At 51.0% G+C, this 12231-nt stretch overlaps 1 protein-coding gene across 5 annotated transcripts in view; it reads right to left on the bottom strand.

The window, feature by feature from the left end:
- Positions 1-12231, bottom strand: part of OSBP2 (oxysterol binding protein 2) — a 181133-nt gene that overhangs the window by 166775 nt on the left and 2127 nt on the right. For 3 of the 5 annotated variants that reach the window (XM_007170680.3, XM_057526003.1, XM_057526004.1), the window contains exon 1: positions 285-942. In XM_007170680.3, the coding sequence (XP_007170742.3) occupies positions 285-940 (656 nt within the window). In that variant the 5' untranslated portion in view covers positions 941-942. Of the gene's footprint in view, positions 1-284; positions 943-9105; positions 9403-12231 lie in introns of those variants that run through there. The other 2 variants (XM_057526007.1, XM_057526009.1) reach the window with 2 other exon arrangements.

Here is a 12231-nt window from a genome sequence, read left to right as displayed (position 1 = left end):
CCAGAGGGGTCCCGAGGTCCCAAATCACTCCCTCACTCCAGCATCACTGCTCACTCCCTAGACCCAAGCTTGCCAGAGGTCATGTCCACAGGGGCTCCCCTGCCTGAGGTCAGGGCCCCAGCCCTTGAAGGTTGGCCAGAGGCATTATTTCTCCTGCTGGAGTGCTCGTTCCCAAACATCCCTAGGCCAATGGCAGTGCCCTCCAACTCTGGATGCCCTCTGTCACCATGGCTGCAGCATCACCACCCTCCCAACTCAGCCAACCCACCCTGACACTTCCATACCTGTAGTAAGACAGGAGGCCGTTGCTGAGCACGAACCAGCGGCGCTGGTAGCCCTTCAGGTAGTTGGTCCACTTGAGAAGCCAGCCCTTGAAGCTGTCCAGAGGAAGTGAGACCATCGGGAGAGCGGAGGGCGTGCCACTCCCTGGCACTGGAGCCCCAAGATGTGTCTTCACCTGCCCTGGTCGCGGGGCCTTTGACGCCGGCAACAACCCGGACTCGAGTTTGGTCAAGGGCACGCTCCCCACTACTGGCCCCAGCGTCAGCACCTGCTCGGATGGGGTCTTGGTGAAGGGCCCAGCCCCCAGGCTTGAGCCCAACTCTTCCCGGGGCCCTGACCCGGTCCCCAACCCCTGTAGCAGTTCCAATTCCTGTTTGAACCCTGGCCTTGGCTCAGACATCTTCCTGGACTCAGGCTCCGATCCTGGCACCGTCTCAAAAACTGGCTCCGACTCCTGTTCTGACACCAGATCCCGTTTGGGCTGGGGCACCGGCTGGTGCCGAGGCTTGGGCTCCGGCTCGGAGCCGGGCGTGGAAGCGCTCATGCTCGGCGCCGCCGTGTGGCAGGACAGGCAGGGGACAACCGTGAAGAACGACGAGAGCCCGCGGGAGCGGCCGCTACAGCCACCGCCTCGGCACAGAGCGGCCGCTTTCCCCATGGAGCTCGCCGACCGGAGCGCGGCCGAGCCGGGGGGAGGGGGGAAGCGAGAGGCGGAGGCCTGGGGCGGGGCCGGGGGCGCCGTCACGAGCGCGCGGCGGGGGCGCGCGCGGGTCCCTCTGCTGCCCGTGCGCCCCGCGCCGTCTTCGTCAGCGGGCTGGACTTGGACCCTCGTCCCTCCCTTGCGTCGCCAGCTCCCGGCTCCGGGGCTGGCCCTTGGAAGGCGCCCAGGAAATGCTTGTGGGGCGAGAGCTCGGCGAGCGGGCGACGCGGAAGGGACGGCGCGCTTCGAACCACCATCCCTGCCTGCGCCCCAACCCGTGCCAGGCGCTGTGGGAACAATGATGAATGCGGAGCCCGCCGGCTCCCAGCGCAGCTCTGTTCGCGGGCCCCGCGCCGGAGCTCCCCGCCTCTGACCCGGGCAGGTTCGCTCCCCGAAACCCAGAACAAGCGCCCGAAGCGCAGGGGCCCAGCCGGATGATGCTAAAAGCTGAGGAGGACGCCCACCGCCCCCCATGGCAGCCATAACCTGTCTATGGGTCCCTCCCGCTGCCACCAGGCTCAGGGGCCCGAAGCCACCGCCCCACCACCGCCGGGGCCAGCTGGCCTCTGCTTCGGCCAGGGCACTTCGCCGCAAGTGGCAACATAGTTCAGGCTCTCTAAAGGAATAGAGAAAGAGTTTAGTAAGCCGAGCGTTTTAGTACAAGGAACGCATCCAAAAGCGAAGTTCTTGGAGCTCCTGGACATCCCTGGGTAATCTTAGCTGGCGGTCTGTGAAGATGCTGCAGTAGCCTATGGAGTTTTACCTGTCTGTGCACTTTCCTAGGGGGAAGGTCCCTAGTTTCCATGGGATTCCCAAAGGAGTCTGTGATCCCAGAAAGGTTAACATCACTGATTTTAAAGAATCTATCCCGGGCTTCCCTGGTGGTGCAGTGGTTAAGAATCCACCTGCCAATACAGGGAACACGGGTTAGAGCCCTGGTCTGGGAAGATCCCACATGTTGCAGAGCAACTAAGCCTGTGCGCCACAACTACTCTGGAGCCTGTGTGCCACAACTACTGAAGCCCGCGCGCCTAGAGCCCGTGCTCCGCAACAAGAGAAGCCACCGCAATGAGAAGCCCGTGCACAGCAACAAAGAGTAGCCCCCACTCACCACAACTAGAGAAAGCCCGCAGGCAGCAATGAAGACCCAACGCAGGCAAAAATAAAAATAAATAAATATATTTTAAAAAAAGAACAGGCCAGAAAAGTTTGATCAACACCATGTTTTTCATGCCATTGCATTTAAGCATCTTGGGGTGGGGTGTGCAAGCTCCATTTAACCACAGCTCCCACCTCTGCCTATTGTCCTAAAGCCACGTGCACTGACCTCCCTGGCCCCTGAACACATGTGAGCTTGTGATCACCTCAAGGGGTTAGAACATAGGTTTCTTTAAAATATTTAACTGGTTTCTAAAACTTTGAAATTTTTAGTTTTAATGCTTGCACTATATAAAACTGAAGTATACAGGATACATAATGAAAGAAGAACTCCCCTCTTCCTCCTCTCTGGGGCTAGTGTGTTGATAGTTTCTACACATCTTTCCAGAAATGGTCTAAGAGAACAGGTCCTTAAGATGAAGTGTATGGTTTTCATAAATTATGTGTAAATTTTAAGTGTAAGTGCCGATTTGTGGTAGGTTTCATCATAATCTTAAAGGGGTCCATGATCCCTCCACATTAAGGACCACTGACACTGAGACTTTTAGCTCAGGGTATCTAACAAGAACCCATGTTTGCCTTCCATCTTTCTTGAGACCCAAAGAGACCCCACTGAAACAAAAGTATAAAAAATTCCAGAAGTACTAAGCATTCAACAGCAATAGAGATAGAAAGAAGACTTTATTTAACAAATGTTCATTGAATTCATATCATATGCCAAGTCTTCTTCTAGGCCCTGATGAATGAGCAGTGAAAGAAATCTGACAAAAATTCCTGCCATCCTGGAGCTTACATTCTAGTAAGAAGAGACAGAAATATACCAAATAAATCATTTAGAAGGTGACATGCCATGGAGAAAAAGAGAACAGTCAAGAGGGCTTGGGAAGGCCATGTTGGGGGTGTTTCAATTTTAAATAAAGATGGATCACTGAGGGAATTCCCTGGCAGCCCAGTGGTTAGGACTCCGAGCTTCCACTGCAGGGAGCACGGGTTTGATTCCTAATCGGGGAACTAAGATCCCGCATGCCGTGTGGCATGGCCAAAAAAAAAAAAGAAAGAAAGGTAGAAAGAAAGATGGATCACTGATGAATGAGAGATTTCAACAAGTGCTTAGAATATGGAAAGAGGATGAGAGCTCTTATGAGCAAAACAGGTGGAAGCAGCAGCTGAGAACACTGTCTAAGCCAGCTAAAGGGGAGGTAGGAGCCAGCTGACTTGAGAGAATCCAGGGAGGCTTTGGGCTCAAAGTCAACAGGTTATGACAGAGGGTAGGAGCGAGAACAGGGAACTAAAATGGGGGATTTTATTCCTCAAACAGGTTTGTGAGCCCATGGGTCTCTTGTATTATTTGTGTGCCGTACACATATTTTCCAATATCCTTTTATATCTGCTCAGTGTATAATAAACATAGACTCACGTACAACCTGGAGCAGGGACGGCGGGGGTGGGGGCGGGGTTGGTGGGAGGATAACTGCTCCAACCCACTGCTCTACCCCTCTCTACATTGAAGTTTGCAATGTGCAGGTAACATTTCTCCCAGGCGGAAAACAGTATGTCTCTTCTCTAAAGAAACTGAATGAAACACCTGAGGTCAGCAAGGGGTGGCAGAGTGGATGTCGGCACCACAGAACACAACCCTCCTGACTCTGCTATTTCACATTCTGCCCTACGCAGAGCTTCCAGCCAGATATTCTCATTTGGCAAAGGGACAAGAGGTAAGCCAGATCTAATTGCATAACAGCAGAGGAAATCTACACCGACTTATTTTACAGGGCACTTGTTAAGGGGCATAGAGCTGCAAAGCAGCTGACCTGGGATTTGAACTGAGGCCTTCCTTCCAAATTTGTGCTCTTAGCTACATGCTGCCCTGCCTCCCTCTTAGCTTGTGCATCTCTTTTCCTGGGTAAAGGAGACACAAACCAGCATCTACATTTGTATCTGTGGCCACAAGCTGACCTGGATTTTTCTGGCTTTGCTCGGGGCAGGAGTTGCTCCTGAGTAAATGTTACTCAGCAGACATTTATGGAGCATTATGTGTGCAAAGCTCTGTGCCACATCCCAGGCTTGAGAACAGAAGGAAGTGCAGACATCAGCCACCAGCACCACCCCCCTTGGAACAGTTGCAGGTGAGAGAGCTGAAGCCCAGAGAAAGGTTACTGGGGGAGACAGGGCGTCCCAGTCAAGGCCTGCTCCTGGCTCAGCCCTCAAAGCCCTGCAGAGTTCCCGAGTCAGCGGCTGGACGAGGCTCTGAATTGTAATACCCAAGTAACACTTCCCGATTCAACAATGGGCTGGGCTGGGATGCATCCATCCTCTTGTTTGTGCTAGGGGTCGCCAGGAATTAAATGATTTGGTCTCCCTCCCAGGCCCTGGCTCACAGGTATGTGCCTTCCAGCAGATCCCAGCTGAGTGCACATGCGTCTGCTGACCCCTTGTGGTCATTGTGGGATCTGTGCTGGCCCAGCAGTTGGGGCCTTGGTTGCATCTCTGGGACTTTCTGCCCTGGTGACCTCACTTCTCAAAGCGCTTTCCCACCACTTATCTTGTGGGGTCCTCCCTACAATCCCAGGAAGTGAGGAGAGCCAGGATTCCCATTCCCACTTTACAAATGAGTGGCAGCACCCTGGCATCCAGTCCCAAATCCAACACTAATTCCTTATCTGACCTTGGCCAGTCAGTTCCCCACTCTCTGCCTCTGTCACCCATTGATGAAATAAGAGAAATGGCCTGCATGAGGCAGCTCTGAGGTTTTTCCAGCTCCCCAAACTCTCAGCGTGGAGATGTGACTTGCCCAAGGTTGGAGTGAATCAGGGCAGAGGCACTCCCAGTTGGCAGGTCACCCCACTTCCCCACAATGATTGGGAGAAGTGAGAGGTGTCACAGCAAACAAGAAAATCAGTTTCTCCACCTTTGTGTTCTGATTGTGGGGTGAAGTGCCACATGGACAGATGGATAAGTGAGTGGATGGGTGGATGGGTATGTGGATAGATGGATGGGGTGGATATGTAAGAACTTTGGGATCACTCTTAGCTGCAACTGCCTCCCCTGCTCCCTAACTGCCCCTATAATTCTAGCTGCCTAGCCCCTTGGTAGGCTGCTCCACATCCACCTGCTGGGATCTGAAGCCACTGCCCCTGCCTGACAGCCTGGAGCTGGGACATGCCATGAAGAAAACAAGTCCTCACCCAAGAATTCCTCCCTGCCGTGTCACTGACCACATGGCCAACAGTGGTAGCCTAGGAGGAAAGTCAGGGTCCAGGGCCATGAATGGGCATCCCTCACAGAGCAGTTCCTGCAGCTGACAATGGCTGAAATTGAGGGCGGTGCATGCAATGAAGCCGAGCATCACTGGGGCGGCTGGGTGGCGTGGAAAGAGCACGCCTTATGCGTCTCACACCCTGGTTCAAACCTAGCGACTCCAAGCAAGTTCCTTAGCCTCTCTGTGCCTTGGTTTCCTCACCTTAAAAGTGGGCGTGATACCTGAAGAGTACAGTTGTGAGGACTCAGTGAGGTAGGATATAAAATGCCTTGCGTGTAACAGGTGCTTGGTAAACAGAAGTTCCCTCCTTTTGTTCCAGGTTATGGAGAAACTCTGGAGAAGGAACTAGGTTCACTGTGCACCTAGCAAGATTTTTAAACTGGGAAGGCTTTTCAAGTACCCTAAAGGAGTGACGTGCATGTGGTGAAAGGGGAGGAGGGAAGGAAATGTGTCTTCAGCAAGAACTAAAGGTACATCCAAAACACTCAATCCCATTAAAAGAGTATCATTCATCTGCCCCCTGCCATCAGCACGGTTCTTCAGACACAAAGGATATTCCTCAAAGGTTTCCTGAGGACAAAACTGAAAACATCTTTACATAGCTAATGGGCAATGGTCAGGACTCCTGTGTTCTGTTCTTCCACTTCCTGGGTGGGCATGTGCCTCGTCCACAGCTAACGTAGCCTAACTCTCCCTAACAGTCTGTCCATCCCAGAATGGGTGACAAGTTCCCCTTAGCTACCCGGTAGAAGGGGGACCTGGAGTTTGGTCCAGCTGTCTGTGAAACAGCCAACCTCAGGTAGCTGACGACACAGCTGAGGCGCCACATCAGCGTCTGTGAACTCATGCTCCCGAGGGCTCAGGGTCCCCAGCCTCCACTTCCAACTAGAGTGATAAAGATTGGGAGCTTATCACATGGCACTTAGGAGATGGTCTTTGGATGAGACAGGCTTGAGGTGGGTTTTGTCACTTACTAGCTGCCCAATCTTAGGCGGGATTCTTGCTCTCTGAGCCTCAGTTTCTCATCTATAAAACAGGGCTAAGAAAATTACTTACTTTGTTGTTGGGAGGAATCAATGACTCATGTTTGAAAAGAGCTGAGCCTTGTGCCTGGAATATGAGTGCTCAATAAATGTGAATATGTCAGTGGTTTTACTGGAATGGGCTTCCAGGTGAGACTTCATTTGAACTAAGAGTTCCGTGTGTGTGTGTGTGTCCTCTGGACTAAAGAATCCCTAAGGCCCTCCTTAGCTTCAAGATTCTTTTTCTCAAATAATATCTTCCCATCCAACACTCCTCCATTCTTCCTTCACTGATTTTCCTTCCCTTTTATTTTTTTTTTCTCTCAACAATTAGGCGGCTTCTCCAGAATTTCATCACTTCTTGTTCCTTACTTAAATGCAACATCCTCTGGTTTTTTTCATGCAAAAATGGGAAGACTAAGTCCACACAGTCTGAGATGAGTTAGTGGCTTATAAATTGACTTATTAGGTTCACATCCCAACTCCCCCACCCGCCCCACCCCCAGGGGTCCCCCAGTCCGTTGGGCCACAGCATGAGGATGCAAAGACCCTCTGCCAAGGCCAGCCGTCTAGGGAAGAAGGGTGCATGTGGCCAGGGGCTAGACTGGGGTGCAGCTCAGAGAGGCTGCATTAGGGAAGATCTAGTAGGTGGAGAATTCCTGGGGATACTCTGGAGAAAAGAGGGGCTGGGGCTGCTCTGTGGGCCCTCTGAAGACACCAGGATCCCCAAAGCCTCCCTTTCCCCTTCTCTAGGTACAGTGCCAAGGAAAAAGACTGTTGTTGAAATGAAATGAATACACAAAATATAAGAAACAAATCAAAATGCTAGCAGTGGTTGATCTAATAGAAGAATTTTTGTTTTGGGCAAATGTGGTCATATTGCTTGCATAATAAAATTTTAATATTTAAAGTCAATTATTCTAATCAGTTGTGCTTAGCCAAGAAAACAGACAAAAACCTAGAAAAAGTCTGTTTGGGCTCCCACTGAAAAGTAGCATGTTTTCAAAAGAAGACCATTAAAAGAGAAAATTGGGGACTTCCCCGGCGGTCCAGTGGTTAAGAATCTGGCACTTCCACTGCAGGGGGGTGTGGGTTTGATCCCTGGTTGGGGAACTAATAAGATCCCACATGCCGTGCAGTGCGGCCAAAAAAAAAAAAAGGGAAAATAAAAGCATCATGGACATCTGGTTCCCCACAACTGGATGAGGATGAGGACGAGGATGAATGAAGAAGGCTTCTGAAAGCCACCAAGAGGACTGAGGTCCTTACCTAGCAACTGTGGTGATGCAGAATGACCACTCCACAGCAGTCGGGAAACCTGCTTCTAGTTTTCTGCCACTAACTTGCTGCATGACCTTAGGCAAGTCAGGTCACCTCTCTGGGCCTCAGTTTCCTCATCCGTAAAGTGAGAGGACTCAGTTAACTTAAAAAAATATGTACTAGGCCCTTACTCTGTGCACTGTGCTGAAGCTGTAATTAAACAAAGGAATGATCATTTATTCAAAAAACATAGAGTGACTACTCAATGTTACTGGGCGTTGTGGTTGCAGAGATGAACGAGTCAGCATCCTGGCCATCAAGACATTCACAACGTGGTCAGGGAGACAGGGAGCAACAAGAAATGGCCAACCGCATGCTCAGTGCAGACAGATGTGTTGGCACAGGAAGAAGCAGCCTTTTCTGGTGGGGCTGGGCGGGGGAAATGGCACGGAAGAGGCCTGAACTAAATCTTGGGGGATCCTTGGCCCCCGCTGTCAAAGACTGTACAGTCTAATCAAGGGCTGGGACAAATACCCAAACATCCACCACGGAAGGCAGAGTGAAGCCACCACAGGTAAGCCAAGTTCAGAGTGGAGGGGAACCCATGTGGTTTGGGCAGGGTGGGGGAGGGGCAGGCAGGAGGCAGAAGACAGTCAGAGAAGCTTGTGGGGTGGGGGGGATAGCATTGAGATAAGGCTTGAAGGATGCAGAGAGCTTCCTGAGAGCCCTGGGGAGCTGAAGAGGCATTCTAGATGAGGAGCCTGAGCAAGTAAAGGCATGTCATGGGCTGTCAGGGCGTAGCTAGGACAGCAGGCAGGCCAGGAGGTGGGGACTGACAAGGCTGGAAGCTAACTGCAGGCATCGTGATGAGAGCCACTGAGAATGACAAGCCCCGGGCCAAGCGCTCCACATCCTCATGCCAGTTCTTGGAGGTAGGTTCCCGCACTACTTCCCCATTCTTTAGGATAAGGAAACAGAGGCTCAGAGAGGTTACAAAGTCACACAGCTGATGGATGGCAGAAATAGACCTTAACCCAGGTCTGCCTGATGCCCCACCCTGACTCCTTACCACTGGAATGCCAGGCAGCAGCATTACCCAGCCCTTCCCATCCAAGGTACCACTGTCCCAGCGCACCTGGCCTGGCATTGTAACAGACATGTGGGTACCAAAGGTCATGCCTTAACCTTGGAAGCCGGTTCGATTCAGCCGTTTCCACTTGGGCAGCTACAGGACTATCAGAATCACCTTCACCAGAAAAGAGGGGATAGGACAGGGCAAGAAATATTAGAATTGCTAAGGGGTTTTGTGCTCCACTGTCCACTGGTCTCATTTATTGTTGTTCTACAACGGTGTAGACTGGCTCCCTTCCAGCTCTTCTCCCGTCTGCCTAGTGTCGTCATGGCCCCAGGGCAGATCACTCTACCTTGACTAGGGTGGCTGGTCTTTCTTCTTAGGCTCCTTGTACACTCGGATGCTATCCAGGTACTGCCGGACATTCATGGATTCCCGTCGCCAGCGCCCCAGCTTTCTGAGCTGGTCTGTCATGAATTTTTTTTTCAGGTGGTCATACAAGTGGCCCATCTTTTTCTTGGTCTTGTCTGAAGCTCTTGTCTTACAAAAAACAGAGATGAGGTTAGGATGAAGAAGCTACTTCACAGTAAGAGAGGCATCTGTGCTCCGGATATGAGGGTGGGAAAGGAGCCAGCTGGACCCAATATTTCATCAATAACTTGGCTCACAGGGAGCCTCAGTTTCCCTATTTTAAAGTGAGGGCATTGAGCTAGGTAACTCCTATGGAACCTTCTGACAGTCTGCAGCCTCAGAGCCTGATTTTGACCTAACATCTCTATTTGAAGAGTGGTGAGAAAGAGAGGGGAGGGGAGGAGGAGAAAGGGTGCATCTTGTAAACCCCCTTCCTTAACTCCTATCACCCAGTCCCTATTACTCACTTGGTGCCCCCCACATATTGTTGGTGACTCCCCCTATGTCACACTGAACTCTACTTATTTATTCTATTCTACCATTTCTACCCTGTCCCTAACAAGACTGCTAGCTTTGGGAAGGCATATCCTTTGTCTTATTTACTTATTCCAATGAGGTAGCTGTGGAGAGGATACTATGAAAAATCAGCTGCAGGTCTTCACAGCAACTACAACGTAGTCAGGAAGGTGGGACACATGCCCAGATATTTCTAAGCAAGGCACAGAGTGATTGCACTTTTACCATGGATCAGGGTCTCTTGACCTTGGTACTACTGACACGGGGCCAGGCAATTCTTTGTGGCGGGGGGGCTGGCCTGTGCATTGTAAGATATTCAGCAGCATTAGCATCCCTGGCCTCCACCTACTAAATGCCAGTAGCACCATCCCACTCTCACTTATGCTACCAAAAAGGCCTCCAGACAGCGCCAGAGTCCCTGAGGAGCAAAGCTGTCCTGGTTGAGAACTGTGGCCATAGATAAAGGGATACCGGCCATCATCCACTGTTCTCAGAGCGTTGCTCAGAGGATTCCCAAGACACTAGCTCTTAGCTGCCCTCCTGGAGGCCCTGAGAAGCCAGTAGCTAGCCAAAGCTGGGAGCACTTTGCAGGGGAGAGAGAAAGACTGCCACGCTGCCACTCAAGCCTCTCAAATCTACTGAGTTCCTACAAGCTGGGCCCTCAGCAAGTCACTGGGTCTACAGAGAAGACAGTCCCTGTCCTTAGGGAGAACATCCTGCACCATGGTCAGTCAGACCTGGGTTTACAAGTCCACAATGACAGCCCTTAGTGAAGTTACTCCATCTCTGAGCCTCGGTTTGCTGAACTATTAAATGGGATAATAATACATAATGGACATTGTGTACCCAAAACATGTAAGGGCTCAATACGGCTTCAGAAGGAGACCTTCTGGATGGCTGGAGGATGGCACATATAAAGCCAACTCAAGAGAGTTTCCAGTTATATCTCACAGATCCTCAACCCACTTACCAGAGGTGCAATATCTCCAAATCCACTGGTTATAGGGGTTGGCCCCCAACCCATCCTGGGCCAGTCAGAGTAGCCTACACTACCTGACCACAGTGACTGGGGCATGGATGAGCCCGTGACCCAACTTGGGCCAGCTGGAGTCCTTCTCCAGGATTTGTCTAACTTGACCAACAGTGGAAGCACTCCACTTCCTTTCTGGGCTACAGGCCAGGGTTTCCTGTGGCCATGCTCCCCAGGGACAGCCAGCCTGATGACGATGCCAACATGCAGAAAGAAGCAGAAGGGGAGCTGATAGGGAGAGTGGAAAACACATCCAATGGCATTGGAGCCCCTGCCATCTCTCATCCCAAACATTGGTGACCTTGCCCTATCTACCCTCGATTATGTAAACTCATCATTCTCTATTTTGCTTGAACGAGTTCAAGTTCAGTTTGTGTCACCTGCAACTGAGAGGATCCCAACAGATCCTATTTTACAAATGAGAAAAGAGTCCTGGAGGAAAAGTGACTCCCCAAGTTCACACAAAGCTGGCCTGCCCATGTCCAAGTCCACCCTATTTCCACTACACCACGCCACTGGAAGTTTAGCAGAGGGAGAAACATCCAGGCCTCCAGTCTTCTTTTGGTCTCTGTGACCCTTAAGAGGATCTGACACCATCTCTTACATCTTTCCCACTGTTTTCAATGTCAGAATCCCATGCGCCCATCCAGATTTGGTCCTGGAACATGGAGGGAGGTTCAACAGAGTCAAGAAGGGGACAGCAGCTCAACTCTGGGCTGCCTGCTCTGCTGGAAGAAACAAGTACATTCTCAGAGTCCATCGTGTTCACTAGCCTCTTCCTAGTGCCCAAAACAGTGCCTGTCCCAAACAGGCCCCAAAGATGTATTTAATGAATTAATCAGGGTCTGTGGGATGATGATGCTGCGGTTTCCCTCTTCTTCTGAGGGCTTCTGGGTAAGCAGGTCAAACCCTTCTTGTCCATAAACAAAAAGTAGAAGAGCCTCAGTTCTCATGTGGAAAGTGGGGGATAATCCCTGAAGGAAAAAAATGACCAAATGGTGTCAATGCCACTTCAAGCGCCAAGACTTCTTTTTATGGGAGATAGTAGGAATCCATTCAGGGAGTCCCTAAATAGAAAGCTAATGTACTTTGAGGGAAAAAAATGCCACCGGAGCCAAGAGACATGGAGTCCTCCTTGGTTCCCTCAGCCCAGGAACAGCTGTGACACCTTGGGCAAATCAGTAACCCTGAGTCTCAACTGCCTCCTCTGTAAAATGGGCTTGTATTAGATTATTTTGATGGCTTCCTATCACCTCTAAGATCTGTGATCTCCCCGCAAGGTTTTGGGGAGAATGAAATGAACATGGATCAAGCCACTAACACCCTCTAATGCAAAAGCCTGTGACAACTTTACCTCCATCTCATAGATTCGTTGTGCACTGAGGTTGTCACGAATAATCACCCGAGATAAGTGGCTCTTGGGTAAAAATTTTTTCACTGCTGCTTCACTGGAATTCATTAAGCTGGAGAGGGAGGAGAAGGTGGTACAGGCTTGATAGCTAGGCCAGGGCTAGGACAGGA

This window comes from Balaenoptera acutorostrata, chromosome 13 (assembly GCF_949987535.1).
Source record: "Balaenoptera acutorostrata chromosome 13, mBalAcu1.1, whole genome shotgun sequence".
In the NCBI taxonomy this organism is placed as follows: domain Eukaryota; kingdom Metazoa; phylum Chordata; class Mammalia; order Artiodactyla; family Balaenopteridae; genus Balaenoptera; species Balaenoptera acutorostrata.
Note: the sequence above shows the minus strand (reverse complement) of the source record. Positions and strands in the feature narration are given on the sequence as shown.